The sequence below is a fragment of the Balaenoptera physalus genome (genome assembly GCF_965194825.1).
Source record: "Balaenoptera physalus genome assembly, chromosome: 19".
NCBI lineage: Eukaryota > Metazoa > Chordata > Mammalia > Artiodactyla > Balaenopteridae > Balaenoptera > Balaenoptera physalus.
The window spans coordinates 11,630,447-11,645,176 of NC_138900.1; the positions used below are offsets into that span (position 1 = coordinate 11,630,447).

A 14,730-nucleotide genomic window follows, 5' to 3' on the forward strand; every position below is an offset into this window, starting at 1 on the left:
TCATCCAGATGAAACAGAGGACTAAGCTGGGGTGCTGGCCTTATGAGAAGAAACGTTTTAGCTGAGTGGTGAGTGGGGCCTCCTCTGGTAGGAGAGTGCTGGGCTCTCAGCCTCCCTCGGCTCCCAATCCCTCCTCCCACAGCAGGAGGCACATAAGCCCTGCATTTGGCACAGGAGTGGGGAGGCAGCTGTGGTCAGCCCACGTGCCAACTGCCTTAGGAAGAGCAGGGATGCCAGGATGAGGGAGTGGAACCCAAATGGAGGTGTCATCATGAGTAACCAGAGGGATCTGTGACAAAGGAGGCCTGTGAGAGCCCAGAGGAATGAAGCCTGGGAGATCAACACCTCCTTTGAGAAAAAAACAACAGTGGAGCCAGGTTCTAAGTCAGTATTTAGGCCCGTCTGAGAATCAAAGCCACACCAGACACCTATCACACAGCCAGAGCCTGGACTAGAAAAACACCCACAGCCCAGGCAGCATCTAAGGATCAGCAGGGACCCGATGCCCAGCAGGAGCCCACTTCACAGCAGAGGCCCTCACACAGCAGGAGCCCCCTGAAGCTGAATCCCAGCAGGAACCTCCAGCACAGCAAAAATCTGCTTTGCAGCAGGAATTTCTTACCCCACAGGAGCCTGCACTACAGCAGTCACCTCCCATCCAAAGGGTGCCCTTCAGGAAACAGGAAGCTGCCTCACAGCACAGACCTGGGCTGGGAGAAGATTCTAGAACTCAACAGGAGCCGGAATTGAGAGAGGAACCTGTACCCCAGCCAGGACCAGGCCCGGTAGAGTCACCTCTAGCTCCACAAGAAGCTGGATCAACACCTCTGGCCCAGCCTAGACCCAGACCCACAAAAGGACCACCAGCCCAGACTCAACCTACATCCCAAGAGAGACGGCGATAGTCAGACCCCGAGCCCAGCACGCAGCTCCAGCCCAGGGAGCCAAATCCCAACAGGGATCTTTGGGACAGTGGAGATTTCTATCAAAACCAAACCAACCGTCATACAGAGACCCACTGCAGAGCAGAAGACATTTCTTGAATGGGTAGTAGATTCTGGTGCAGATTTGGATTTAGGGTTTACGTTAGAGACCAATTTGCCAGCCAAGAGGGGTGGAACAGTGGCCCAGGGAACGAAGCTGGTCTTCAAGGGGAAACCTGGTTATGAAATGATGTCAGGATTTGGTGGGACGTCATTACCCAGTAAGAAAACCAGCAGCCAGAACCCCAGACACTACCGGAACCCAAGTAAGTTGAGCTTGGAGGAAGGGGGCCTCCCAGGGATGGTCATGCATTTGGTCAGGAAGAACTTAGACCTGCCAGAATGTCAGGTGAGCTCAGGTGACCCCGCAACAGTCCCGGCAGACACTGATCAACAGCCCCATTTGACAGAGGAGGAAGCTGAGCCCTAGAGAAGAGAGGGATCCTGCAGGAGGCTGGGCAGTTAGGGGCCAAGCCAGGATCCCCAGCTAGCCTCTGACTCCTTCCCCTGCTCCAGGCTGCCTCCCCGCGGGGATCTGGGGGAAATCAAACAGAAACTAAAAAAGGCCCTGGGCGAGGGCCCCGTACTCATCCCTTGGGCCCCCAACTCCGAGCACCGCTCTGGGGCGGGCACCAAGTGGGCCACCGCGGCACCCTGCTGAACGTGGACCCTTACCCTCGGCGAGTGTCCACGCAGGCCAGGCCGAAAACCGGGCAGGAGCGACCCTTGAGCTCTCTGGGTTGTCCAGTGGGCAGGAAGACACTTGTCCCCAGGGAGTCCCAGGCCCGCCGGGCCCATGGCCTCGTGGGTTGTGATCTCAGGAAGGGGGCGCCTGGGAGAGGCGCTGGGGCTCCGTCCCAGGCGAGGTCGGAGCTGACGGGAGGGAGAGCTGGGGGAGCGGTGTGGGCGGGTCGTGGGCACAAGACTCCGCTGGCGGCAGCATCCCCGCCCCTCCTCCGAAGCCGGCCATGGTGCCCCCGGGGAGCAGGCTCGGGCCCTGAGCTCCTTCTCTGCGCTCAGAAGCCCTGCCCTGCACAAGGGGGGCCCGCAAGTTCTCTCCGGGGAACGTGGGAAGACTCGGTGAAACAGCCAGAGGGGGGGAAACAAGGCGGCCCCAATCCGGAAGCTGAGGGCGCTGTGAGGACGGTTAGTCCGAAGGCTGGTAATGGGGGTCTCAGCCCAGAGGCCTGTGTCCCCCGGAAGGGCTGGGCCGCCTCTCTCAGGACTGAGGAGAAGAGGGTCATCGGTGTCTCTCAGTGCCACAGCTGCTCGTGTGCTTTGGGAGGGCGGGGAGGAGGGGCGGGATGGTGCTTCTGGTGCTAAAGATAAACAGCGGTTTCCCTGGGCCTCCCGAACCCCGTCTCAAGGGACGCCTTCACCACAGCGCCGCCACAGACAAAGCCGCCTCTCCGGGACCGTCGGAAAGAGTTGATTTGTGCGCATGCGCGAGCCTAGAGCCTCCTCCTTTTCCCGCCTTTTCCCAGGCTGGAGCCACGCCCTCTAATGCCTCTCCCTCCTGCGAGGCGATGCGCACCTCGGGGCCGGTGCGCAGGCATTGATCACTCTTAGGTCCACCATCCACTCCCTTCCATTCTCGCCAGAAAGGAGAGGGCAGAGAAAAGAACCCTGAGAAAGAGAATAGGAGAACTAGAGGACAGAAGGCGGAGGAAAGGGCGCGGCTTCCTCCTCCAATGGCTCACAGACAGAGCTTTGCCTCAGGCACTGTCGCCCCGCCCGGATTTCCAATTGCCTGAGGACCTGGCGGGCCCCTCGCCCCTAGAAGGAGGCTCAGCAGCAGCCTTGTCTCCTGCTCTAGCGGGTGGGCGGGATGCGTTCTAGATGATTCCTACGCGGGAAGTGCAGTGGGGAAACGACGCTGACAGCCAACACGTGAAAAGACCCAGGCTTCCCCTCTGGAGAGACCCCCGCGGGACTCCCCGCTAGTTCGGCCAGAAAGAAGCTTTCGCTGCCTCCAGGGCTGCATTTGTTGTTGGTCCGTGGTCTCTTCAATGCGCGTAAGGGGGCGCGGGGCCAGGCCTCAGTCCTTAGCCATGGGGGGCGGGGGCGGGGCCCCACAATGGAGTGAAGCCCGGATTGCTCTTGGGGAGCGACCCAGAGAGGAGCAAGTCCGCTACTGGGTGGTGTTGGGGGCCCGACAGCAAGGATTGGCCCTAGGGGCCGCGACTGGCGGCTGGATTCGGCCCTGGCCTCTGGAATTAGCCCCTGAATCGGGGACCACATAGGATTGATGGGGTAAGCTAGGGGGACGGGACCGCCTTGGCCGTGGGGCCCCGACCGCGAAAAGGGCCCAAGAGGGGGTGATGTGAGAGGGAAATACCACACCCAGCAGAGAGACTATCGGACATCCCAGTACCATCTTGGGAGGAGAGTCCAGAATGTGAGTGTCCCAGATCAGGATTCCTCTTCCAGCTCCGGACTCGCTGTGTGACCGTGGGCAACTCCTGCCCTTGGTGTTTCTAACGTGGGAAATGGTTCAAGCGCGATTTTCAGGCGTGAGCCACCTCTTTTTTTTTTTTTTTTTGGCCGCACTGGGGCATGCGGGAATCTTAGTTCCCCGACCAGGAATCGAACCTGTTCCCCCTGCAGTGGAAGCACAGAGTCTTAACCACTGGGATGCGTTAAGAAGTCCCAGGTCTCTGACACTCTTGCCACGGTAATGAGGAAGAGGTTTAGAAGCTGTTGTCCAAAAAGGAAGTTTAAGGGTGAGTCAGGGAAAGGAAGGAGGAAGGGGTGCCCCATAGTGGGGAATGCCTGGAGGAGGGGTGCAGTACAGCTTCAGACTGTCCTGTCCCACCATTCTTCATTCAATCCGCTCATCCATTCGTTGTCAGGCCACCTGCCTCAGCCTGGCTGCCCTAGGACCTAACTTCCTGACTCCTGCTCCTAGGACTAAGGGGCCCTGGGTTGGCTTTGGACAGCCTAACCTTCACTTGGGAGAAGGAAGTGCTGTCACCTGGGTTCCCTAGGGGGTCACATTATTTACAGATCTCAGCGGGCTGGAGAAACACTGACAGACCAACAGAGATGCTGCAAGCCTCAGGCAGAGGCACACATGAAGTCCTTGCTGCATTAGGAGTATGTGTCAGTCCAAGTGAGGACCTACGGGAATTTCCTGAGCAGGAAAGAAACTGACATAGCCCCCGGGCCCAGAGACCCCCAGACTCATCATCCTCCCTGCCATAGACATCATCATTAGCCAAGGATAGAACTGGAGTTGGCTCCAGACGCACACAGGAAAGCTCAGACAGGCTCAGAGCTCAGACTGGGGCCCAAGGCCATTCCCTGTCACACAGCAAGACACAGCCTCACAAACAGGACAGCGTGCCCAGAGGCAGTACAGACCATGGTCAACAATGGGCCTTGGAGACCTGGTTCCTCAGGCTATGAGGAGTGGTACACCGGACAACAGGCTCCCTCCTTCCTGCCTCAACGTTTTGAGCTATAAAATGGGCATAATGATAGGAGTGCCTATCACTGGGCTCTTGTGATATTTGGGTGAGTGTAGTAATGTATTTGGTGCTGTCACACAGCAAGCCCTCAGGAGGGGTGGAGGTTATCCTTACTGTTACCCCCAGCTAGACAGCGAGTTCCCTGAAAGCAGGGCTGTGTCTGCCTTGTTTACCCCACAATTGCAGAGCCTGGTATGCCAGGCACATAGGCACTCAAATCTTCATTTAATTAATAGGTGAAGGAATGCATGAACTGTCACACGGGGATAATAATAATCGTGCTGCCCTTAGGGTTGTTGTGAGGAGTTAGAATCCTCTTGGGTAGGGCCCCCTGCCCAGGGCTGAACCAGTCCTACTCACAAACCCACAAGCCTACCTACTCACAAAGCTCATTCCCCCAAGCTCCTAGATTCCCTGGTCATTTCCTGAGGCCCTGCCCTGGTGCAGGCCTCTGTTGAGTGAATCAGACCCCAGCCCTGCCCCAGGGGCATCCAAGCTGGCTGGAGCACTCCTACTCAACGGTTGGATCTTGCCAGTACCAGATGACACTAGTGTCATTATGGTCACCCCATTTCCCAGATGATGACACTGAAGCTCTGAGGGAGTGAGGGCACCTGGGTTTCCTTACCTGGCCAGTGAGGGCGGGGCGATGGCCACCCCCAGGGCTCTTGAGGGCAGGGAGTGTGTGAGCTCAAAACTGCTGTGTGCCCCAACCTTGATTCTGGACCCAAAAGGCTCCAGTTGCACATTTTTGTTCAGCAGACATTTAACAGACACTTACCTGTGCCAGGCCTGGGCTGTCTGTGGTGAGGACAGACTCACATCTGGGCTGGGGACACAGACATTAATAAATGATCCCACAAATCAGATATATCTGATTATCTGAGTTTTCTCATCTGCCAAACTGTGATGAATACAAGAGGGAAAATCCTGAGAGACATAAGAGGGAGGCTTCCCAAGCAGGTGACGTTGGACTCAAAGATGAGCAAGTGTTGACTGCTGGGCAAGAGGGGAACAGAGGGTGGAAAGGACAGCACGGGCAGAACCTCGAGGCCCAAAGAAGTGGCAATTCACAGCGCGGAAGGAGCTCAGCAAGGGAGGGGAGGAGGAGAGGGGCTAAGCGCCCAGAAGACCCAGATGGTACGTGGGTTGGGAGGCCGTGCCCAAGATTTGGGGCTTTATCCTGAGAACAAGGGTGGAGGTGTTGAAGGGTTGGGAGTGTGTGACCAGATTTAAGTTTTAGAAAAATCCTCTGGCTGCTATGTGGAAAAGACATGGAGGGGGCAAAAACAGAGACACAGAAAGAGTTGTTACAGTCATCTAGAGAAGGGGGCAGTGGAGGTGGGAGAAGGGCCAGGTTCCAGAGCTTTCTAGGGGAGGATGGAGAACAGGATTTCATGATGGCTTGGATGGGACTGGGAGGTAGCCAGGATGATGCCCTGGGTTCCAGTTGGAGCAAATGGGAAGAGATTGGTACCATACACACACACACACACACACACACACACACACACACACAAGATCTGCATCTTACAAAGACACACAGAGAGAGAAGATATGCACCTACAGCCACCCAATCTCCCAGCACCACCGTTCTCTCTTCCCAGGACACACAGAAAACCTTTCCTTTCACACCTGGGAACTGCAGCTCCTTCTGACACCCGGTCCTGGGTCTCTGTCCCTAGAAACAGACATCAGGCTGGTGACACTCATAGGTGGAGGTCAGGTCCCCTCACCAGTCGTCACTCAGCTTACCCCTTTCTCACCTCCAGAGTCATCTGTGACCTTCCTGCTGGGAGTAAATCCACCCTTCCCAGATACTGAGAACACTGGGAAGGCCCAGGGCACCCAGCTGGGTTTCTGTGTCACAGAGTGAAATTATCGCCTGGGTTTAGAGACCCCTGGGTCTCTGTGTGGTGCTGACAGACCCCAGACCAGAACACAGCAGAGGCCAACACTGGGGTGGATGGGGAGTGGCGGCCTCACTGGCTTTGCAGGGTCTCAGCCAGGCTGGGCAAGCATGTGACCTGGGCAGCTGCTGAGGCAGCATTTCTGAGGTGTCACCTGGGCAGTCACAGTCTTCATGAAGTTCCACAGGTGATTCCGATGCACAGCGTGGGTGACACCCCTGTGACAAGGGTTCCTGATGCACCCCCCTCCACCCCAGGCTCCTGCTCTGAAGGAAAAAGCCAGAAGGAGATGAGAGGGCTGGGGGAGGCTGAGTGTGCATCCTGACCCAGAGCAGTGGGGAGCCCCGGACCCAGACACCCCAAGGTTGTGCTTGTCCAAACAAGGGTGTGTGTGTGTGTGTGTGTGTGTGTGTAGGTGGAGAATCACTGCTAAAGAGGGCAGAGGACTCAGCAGTGTTCAGGGAATAGAAATATAGACAGAAGGGGAAGGGGGAGGAGGGCACTAGGAAGGCAGGAATGAGAGGGGAGGGAGAGGGAGGGTTCTGGGCAGAGACCCCGCCCCCGGCCCATGTGACCCAGCGAAGTGCTCCTGCCCCAGGAGGAGGCCCAGCACAGAGGGAGGAAGGACAGCAGAGCTCACACATCAGACAGCAGTGCTTGTGAGCGGTTCAGGAGCTGAAGCTCTTCTCACAGAGGGAGGGACACAGCAGACAGCAGACACCATGGAGCCCCCCTCAGCCCATGCCCGCAGAGGGTGCATCCCCTGGAACGGGCTCCTGCTGGCAGGTGAGAGGGGACAGTTTTCAGGGTGTGGGCAGAGGTGGGAGAACAGAGACTGGCTGAGGTCTCTGGGGGAGACAGGGCTCTGAGAGGGGACAGAGGGCTTCTGTTTGGACCTGAGGGGAGAGGACATGGGAGCAGGGGAGGGTGGGGGGAGGGACTGAGCAACAGGAAAATCTCAATGAACTGGAATTGGTGAGGGGCAGGAAAACCTCAATTACTGTACATTTTCCAAATTATTCATCACTGAGCAGTAATTTTTCAAAACTGGTGACAATAACAATTTATGTCAGGGTGTCAATCCAGAAAAGAACGCAACCAGGAAGCTAAACACTGTCCTTACCCACCACCCTTAGAAACTGACAAATAAACACCAGGCGGTGGAGGCCCTGGGAACACTCATTCCTTCCTCACCAGGTATTTGGAGCCTGGTCCAGGCCCTGGGTTACAGCCAAGATCAGACAAGTCCCTGACATCCCAGAGCTCACGCTCTATGGGGAGGAAGACAGACAAGCAAAGAGATCTAGAATGTGCTGTCAGGTGCTGACAAGTGTCATGGAGGAAACGGAGCAGGGAAAGGTCAGGAAGTGAAGACGGAGGGTCTTTGGAGCAGGTGTCAGGGAGGGCAGCTCCCAACAGGCCCCTGAGTGTGAGCAAGCGTGTGAGGGCAGCAAGGGAGTGAGCCAGGCAGACACCTGGAGAAACAGAGGAAATAACAAGCTCAGAGGGGCTGAAGTAATGGGGGCCATGCTGCTGACCTTGAACCAGTAGGGCACACAACACACACACACACAACAAAAACATACACCAAGGCTGAGGGATGAAGAGACCTGCTCAGGACCCAGGGCCCCAACACATAGATCCAAATATTGATTTATTTCTCTCTCGTCCCTCCTAGTCTCACTCTTAACTTTCTGGAACCTACCCACCACTGCCCACCTCACTTTTGTTCTTGTTTTTGTTTTTGGTTTTGGTTTTGTTTTTGGCTGCGTTGGGTCTTTGTTGCTGCGTGTGGGCTTCCTCTAGTTGCGGCGAGCGGGGGCTACTCTTTGTTGCGGTGCGCGGGCTTCTCATTGTGGTGCCTTCTCTTGTTGCGGAGCATGGGCTCTAGGTGCGTGGGCTTCAGTAGCTGGGGCTCACAGGCTCTAGAGCACAGGCTCAGTAGTTGTGGTGCACGGGCTTAGTTGCTCTGCGGCATGTGGGATCTTCCCGGACCAGGTTAAAGACAAGGTTATGAATACAAGAATACAATACAATCTACTTGCCAGGTTCCCTATGATTTAACCTTAAATCATTCATAATTAACTGACCTAAAGCTGGTCATAGAGGAGATGACTAAATAAACTGCATCTACTATTATTTGCATTCAGAGGAGAGGGCTCCTTGGGCTGTGCCCCGGTGGTCACGGAGCTGCCAGGAGTGTCTTCTCTCCTCTGTTCCTCACGTGGGTATGCTGAGTCCCCCAGGGCAGTTGGCTGATGGCCTGGGGACCTTGTACGTTTGTGTTCTCCATGCTGAGTCTCAGGTGCAGGACCAGGCTCTGCCCCTGCGCAGATGTGGCTCTCAGGGCTGAGTGACCGGCTCAGGAGCCTGGAGACCTGGCAAGGCTCCCCAGGGTCACTGGAGGCAGAAGCCCTGGACAGGGTCTGGGCAGGGGCTCGCCGGGGCTGAGCTTCTCAGTGAGGATTCCTGAGGGCACCCAGGCCAGGCTCCTACTGAGTCCTACAGGGTCTTCCTCAGCGTCGTGGGCACAGGAGGGGCCCAGGGGGTTGGACTGAGACTGATCTCCCTCTGCTGAGTTACTCCCATCAGACTGGTCCTTCTTTCTGCACAGAATGTCTGCAGCATCCGGATTCTGGGAAAGGAATTCTGATCCTTTAAAATTTATCTCCACTGTGTGTGTGTCCTGCACTAAATGTTCAACCCTCAACCTGGGATGTAACACAGAGGGGGATGGAGACACAGTCCAGGCCTGTCAGTCCTCTGCGTGTGAATAGAATTCACCCCACCCAACACCCAGAGGTCAGAGAGGAATCACTCACGGTATACGCGGAGTTGTCCAGCTAGTCTTTCAGTCTGTAAATCATTCCTTGTGGCCAGCAGGGTGTAGTATCCTGTGTCGTTCTGGGTGACGTTCTGGATCAGCAAGGATCCATTGGGGTATATTGTCCCTCGACCGCTGTGTGCAGGCCCTGGTGTATTTACTTGAGTGTACACGCTACACGATGCAATTAGTTGGTTGTTCTCTACCCTTTCTCCTCTGTACCAGCCATAGCCTAGAAGATCCTCTGTCACATTGTGGACAAGTAAAAGAACATCCGTCCCTTCAGCAGCATTGAAGGGCACCGATTCAAAAAGTGAGGTGGGGACTTCCCTGGTGGCGCAGTGGTTAAGAATCCACCTACCAATGCAGGGGACGCGGGTTCGATCCCTGGTCCGGGAAGATCCCACATGCCGCGGAGCAACTAAGCCCGTGCACCACCAGTACTGAGTCCACACTCTAGAACCCATGAGCCACAACTACTGAGCCCACGGGCCACAACTACTGAAGCCCGTGCACCTAGAGCCCGTGCTCTGCAACAGGAGAAGCCACCGCAATGAGAAGCCCACGCACCGGAACGAAGAGTAGCCCCCGCTCTCCGCAACTAGAGAAAGCCCACGCGCAGCAACGAAGACCCAACGCAGCCAAATAAATAAATAAATAAAGACTATGACAGTCTCTGGTAAGTGACCCCTGGACCATCAGTACCAAGCTTCTTCCCAGACCAGGGCTCGAACCCGTGTCCCCTGCATTAGCAGGCAGACTCTCAACCACTGCGCCACCAGGGAAGCCCCCATGACCATTTTTTGAATAGATTTTTTCCCCATTGAATGGTCTTGGCATTCTTGGTGAAATCATTTAACCATATATCCCAGGGTTTATTTCTGGGGTTTCTATTCTATTCCATTGGTCTATATGTCTGTCTTTATGCCAAACCCACATATTATTTTGAGTTACTGTAGCTTTGCAGTCAATTTTACTTTTTTTTTTTTTTTTGGCCGCGCCGTGTGGTTTGTGGGATCTTATTTCCCTGACCAGGGATCGAACACAGGCCTTTGACAGTGAAAGAGCGGAGTCTTAACCACTGGACCAGCAGGGAACTGGTGTCACTTTTAAAATTGGGAAGTATGAGTCCTCCAACTTTGTTCTTTTTAAAGATTATTTTGGCTATTTGGGGTCCCTTGAGATTATATGTGAAATTTTGGAAATTTCGATATCTGCACAATATTTCATTGGGGCTTTGTTAGGGATTGCATTGAAGCTGTGGACCTCTTCCGGTAGTGTTGTCACCTTAGCAATATTATGTCTTCCCATCTGTGAACACAGATGTCTTTCCATTTATCTGTGCTTCTTTAATTTTTTTCAGCAACTTTTGTAGATTTCCATATATTTCTTTTGCCTCATTAGTTAAATTTATTCCTAAGTATTTTATTCTTTTGATGGCATTGTGTATGAAATTGTTTTCTTAATTTTCTTTTCATATAAGGTATTGTAAGTGTAGAGAAACAGAACTGATTTTTGTCTGTTGGTTTTGTATCCTGCAACTTTGCTAATTCATTTATTAGTTCTAACAGTTTTTTTGTAGAATCTTTAGGGTTTTCTACATATCTGCAAACGGACGTAATTGTACCTCTTTATTTCCACTTTGGATGCACTCTATTTCTTTTTCTTGTCTAATTGTTCTAGCTTGGACTTCTGTACTCAGTTGAATAGGGGTGGTGAAAGTGGCATCCTTTTCTTCCTGATCTTAGAGGAAAAGGTTTCAGTGTTTCACCATTGCCTGTGATGCTAGCTGTGGGCTTTTCATATAATAAGGCCTTTATTTAGTTTCAGGAATTTCCTTCTATTCCTAAGGGTGCCAGTATTTTGTTAAATCGGTAACCCACATCTCTAGAGATTTCCTTCACCGTGATATTCACTCTACAGATTAGGAAGTAAAAGTTCTCTTTAGAGTGAGAAATCCTTGAGATTGGAAACTCTTCGATTCCTCAGGTTACAAAGACTGGGCAGGGCCATCCATATTCCCTAATAATTTAACAAAAAGTAAATACCTTCTCTACTTTATGTAAAACCACCCTTATACCAGAGACGGACAGAGCTGGCAAGCCTGCTTTCCCACACACACCCAGAAGTGTATATGAGGAGTGGGGCCTGACCTTTTAACGTCACAAATATTCTAGAAAAGAGTCACACAAGAATTTATCGGAAAAATTCCACCTGACAATGAGGTTGCTGGACACGTGGGTTGAGAAGATACTAGAGAGATATCTAGGGGACTGGCCAGGGCTCATCCAGGGATACCTGGGGGTCAGCGAGGAGATGCAGCCCTCTCCTTACAGATCATCAGTGAAGCGAGACCTACGACCTTGATCACAGGGTCAGGGCCATCCTCTGGGTCACCTTTACAGACCTCACTGGGCCCCGAGAGTGGCTGAGATCTCTGAGGAAGGAGCGTGGCCCCAGGCCCCTGACCTATTCTCAGTCAGTCACCCCTCTGTTTCTCCACAGACCCAGTGGCACAGCCCTCCATCCAAGTCAGCAACACCACAGTCACAGAACATAAGGACCCTGCCGTCCTGACCTACATCACAAATGACACTGGGATCTCCGTCTCCTGGTTCTTCAGTGACCAGAGTCTACTGCTCACAGAGAAGATGACACTGTCCCCGGACAATAGCATCCTCTCCATAGACCCCGTCAGGAGGGAGGATGCCGGGGATTATTGGTGTGAGGTCTCCAACCCCAGCAGTTCCAGCATAGGTGACCCTGTCACCGTGGTGGTGCTCTGTGAGTGACCCAACCTCTCCCACTTCCTCCCTCGTATCCTTCCCTGGCAGGGGTGAGGGGGTGTGAATTGGACGCAAGCCTTGAGGAGGTGGGCACCCCCTTCTAGAGCAACATAGATGAGAACTCTGGAATTAGACTGATCTTTTTATGGTTCTGGTTGTGATGTGCACCAGATGTTTGACCTTGAGCAAGACAATCAACCACCTGAGCCTCAGTTTCTTCATCTGCAAAACTGGAACAGAACAGCTGGATCTTAGGATGTGAGGATGTTTATTAGGAGATAATGAGATTGAAGCTCTTAGGGTCATAGGCAGAGTCAGGGCTTAATAAATGCTATCAAGTAGCACTACTATTATTATTAACATTGTTGTTATTAGCTGTAAATTCAAGCGGAACTTAGTTACAACGGTATCACTTACCAGTTCTAAGACCTTTGCTGATTTATTTAAGCACTATATGTCTCAGATCTATATATGCAAAAGGGATGATCCCCCTCCCTCATGGGGATGGAAGGATCAGAGCAGATGAATGTAAAGGATTTCCCACTGTGCCAGCCACACAGAAGGATCTGGAAACAATCAGCTAATATTATTATTACTGATCAGCGTTGAGTGGACTGCTAAGGACCTGCCCTCTAAGACCAACAATAGTGGTGGAAAGAAGAAACAAAGGGAAGGGACATCATGTGAAAGGAAAAGTGACCTTAAAAGGAAAATGAACAGGACATGGAACTGTCTACAGTGAGAAACATAGAGATAGAGCAAGTCCAAGGTTTCAAATGTGAGAAAGACAAAAGGATGCAACCACCTGTAGTGGGAGAGTTGGGAGGACATTGTGATGACCAAACACATACACCACACACAGACCTCAGAGCATTTCCTTCCTCCCTAACCAGGCCCTCTCCCTGTAAGGCTTGTCGTAGTTTTCCCTCCAGTGAACTCGGGCCTTCATCTCCCCCTTTCTCTTCTCCTTTCAGGGCGAGAAAACGGCCCAGCCCTCAGTATGGAGGTCCTTACTGTCATCGCGATTGGGGTCCTGGTTAGGGTGGCACTGGTGGCCGCTCTGGGGTTTTCGTTTCCCTCACGCGGTCTAGAAGGTACAGTGGCAATTCCCAGATGCTAATCCCGTCCCCCAGGCTGACCCCAGGCCAGGAGGAAGGACACCCCATCCTCGGATTCCGGCCTGGCTCTCCTCGGCATCCCCGTTTCCCCATGGATGGATATTCCCTCTCCTCCTTAAGCGCCTTCCTCGCCGGATGCTGACCTGGGTGTCTCCTCAGCACCTTCCTCATCTGTAAAATAGGCACAGTTAACGCCCCCTCCAGCGTTGGGCTAGTTCCCTGAGCAGACCTGCAGCTGTGCTGGCTCAGTAAGCAGCTTGTCCTGCTGTTTATTTAAATCCAACCACCCTGATGAGGGGGATTCACAGCCTCAGAATCTGAGGGTCATCCTGGCCAAGGAGACTGGAACCACCTGGACAGGCCAGGCAGGGTCAAATTCCCCCACGTGGCAGATGCGTTAACCACGGCCCGTGATGTGTGAGATGGGAGAACGTGGACCTGGCCAGGACAGCAGGTGGTAGGATGACCTTTACGCCTCTTTCTGGGCAGATGGAGATGGAGGTTGAGGCCACTGTCCTATTTCAGCATCTCCCGGCCTGAAGGGTGGGTCTGGCCACAGCAGAGCCACCACAGTCACGAGCTCCCAAGTGCACAGGCTCCCCAGGTGTCCTGAACATGCGCTGGTACTGCTCTCCTCTGAGGAGCTGGCCCTTCCACTCAAAGCCTTTGGTCTGATTCCTTTACTGGGTCCATTGTCCCTTCTCAAGCCACGTTCTCCTGGACTGCCATCGACCTGCAGGTCCTTCCCCTCTGGTCCCAGGACAGATGTGGCTTCTTAAGGACTTTCCTCAGCCCCCCTCTCCCGGGGCCTCCCTTCCTAAACAGCATTGGTGGAGAAAGGAGGTCTCCACTCCCTGCTTGGAAAAAGGGCCCTCCTTGTTCTCTATTTTGACACCAAAGCTGTGACCTCCTCCTCCAGCAACCCTCAAGATAATCCTGACCTTTCTGAGGGCCAGTGGCCAGAATGACCTCAGAGAACACCAGCTCCCAGCAGCCACACTGGGTAAGTGTCTGCTCAGCCTAGGGGCCCCTGAGAGACCCTGGTCCTGCCCCCCCAGTGTCTGCTCAGCCTAGGGGCCCCTGAGAGACCCTGGTCCTGCCCCCCCAGTGTCTGCTCAGCCTAGGGGCCCCTGAGAGACCCTGGTCCTGCCCCCCCAGTGTCTGCTCAGCCTAGGGGCCCCTGAGAGACCCTGGTCCTGCCCCCCCAGTGTCTGCTCAGCCTAGGAGCCCCTGAGAGACCCTGGTCCTGCCCCCCCAGTGTCTGCTCAGCCTAGGAGCCGCTGAGAGACCCTGGTCCTGCCCCCCCAGTGTCTGCTCCTGCCATCCACCCCAAGGGTCTCTGACCCTTTCCCTGGGGCTTCAGCATGGGGATCCCCACTGGCTGGTCTGCCGGATGTATGGGTTCAGAGTCATGGGTCACCCCCTCGCCCTCACTGGACCCTAAAATGCCCAGAGGGTCTCTCTCGGGGTGATACTCTTTAAACCCTGGTTCTCTGGGAGCTGGAGACCCAACCTCTCCCGGCTGGATGGGCCTAAGCTTCCTCACACCCCTGGTGCTATCTCCTGTCTCTGCTCCCAGGACATGGTCCCTCTGGCAGCTGTGTCTCCCCGGTAAGCACGTCCCTTCCCTGTCCCTTCA

General features: G+C 54.1%; 1 protein-coding gene across 1 annotated transcript; it reads left to right on the forward strand.

Moving 5' to 3' along the window:
* The first annotated feature begins 653 nt into the window (after positions 1-653).
* Positions 654-14,148, forward strand: LOC309649165 (cell adhesion molecule CEACAM1-like). Its single transcript, XM_082438869.1, has 3 exons — positions 654-1,249; positions 11,693-11,971; positions 12,948-14,148. Exons 1-3 carry the CDS (start codon positions 1,171-1,173, stop codon positions 13,091-13,093), a joined length of 504 nt encoding a protein of 167 aa, XP_082294995.1. The 5' UTR covers positions 654-1,170; the 3' UTR covers positions 13,094-14,148.
* The last annotated feature ends 582 nt before the right edge of the window (positions 14,149-14,730 follow it).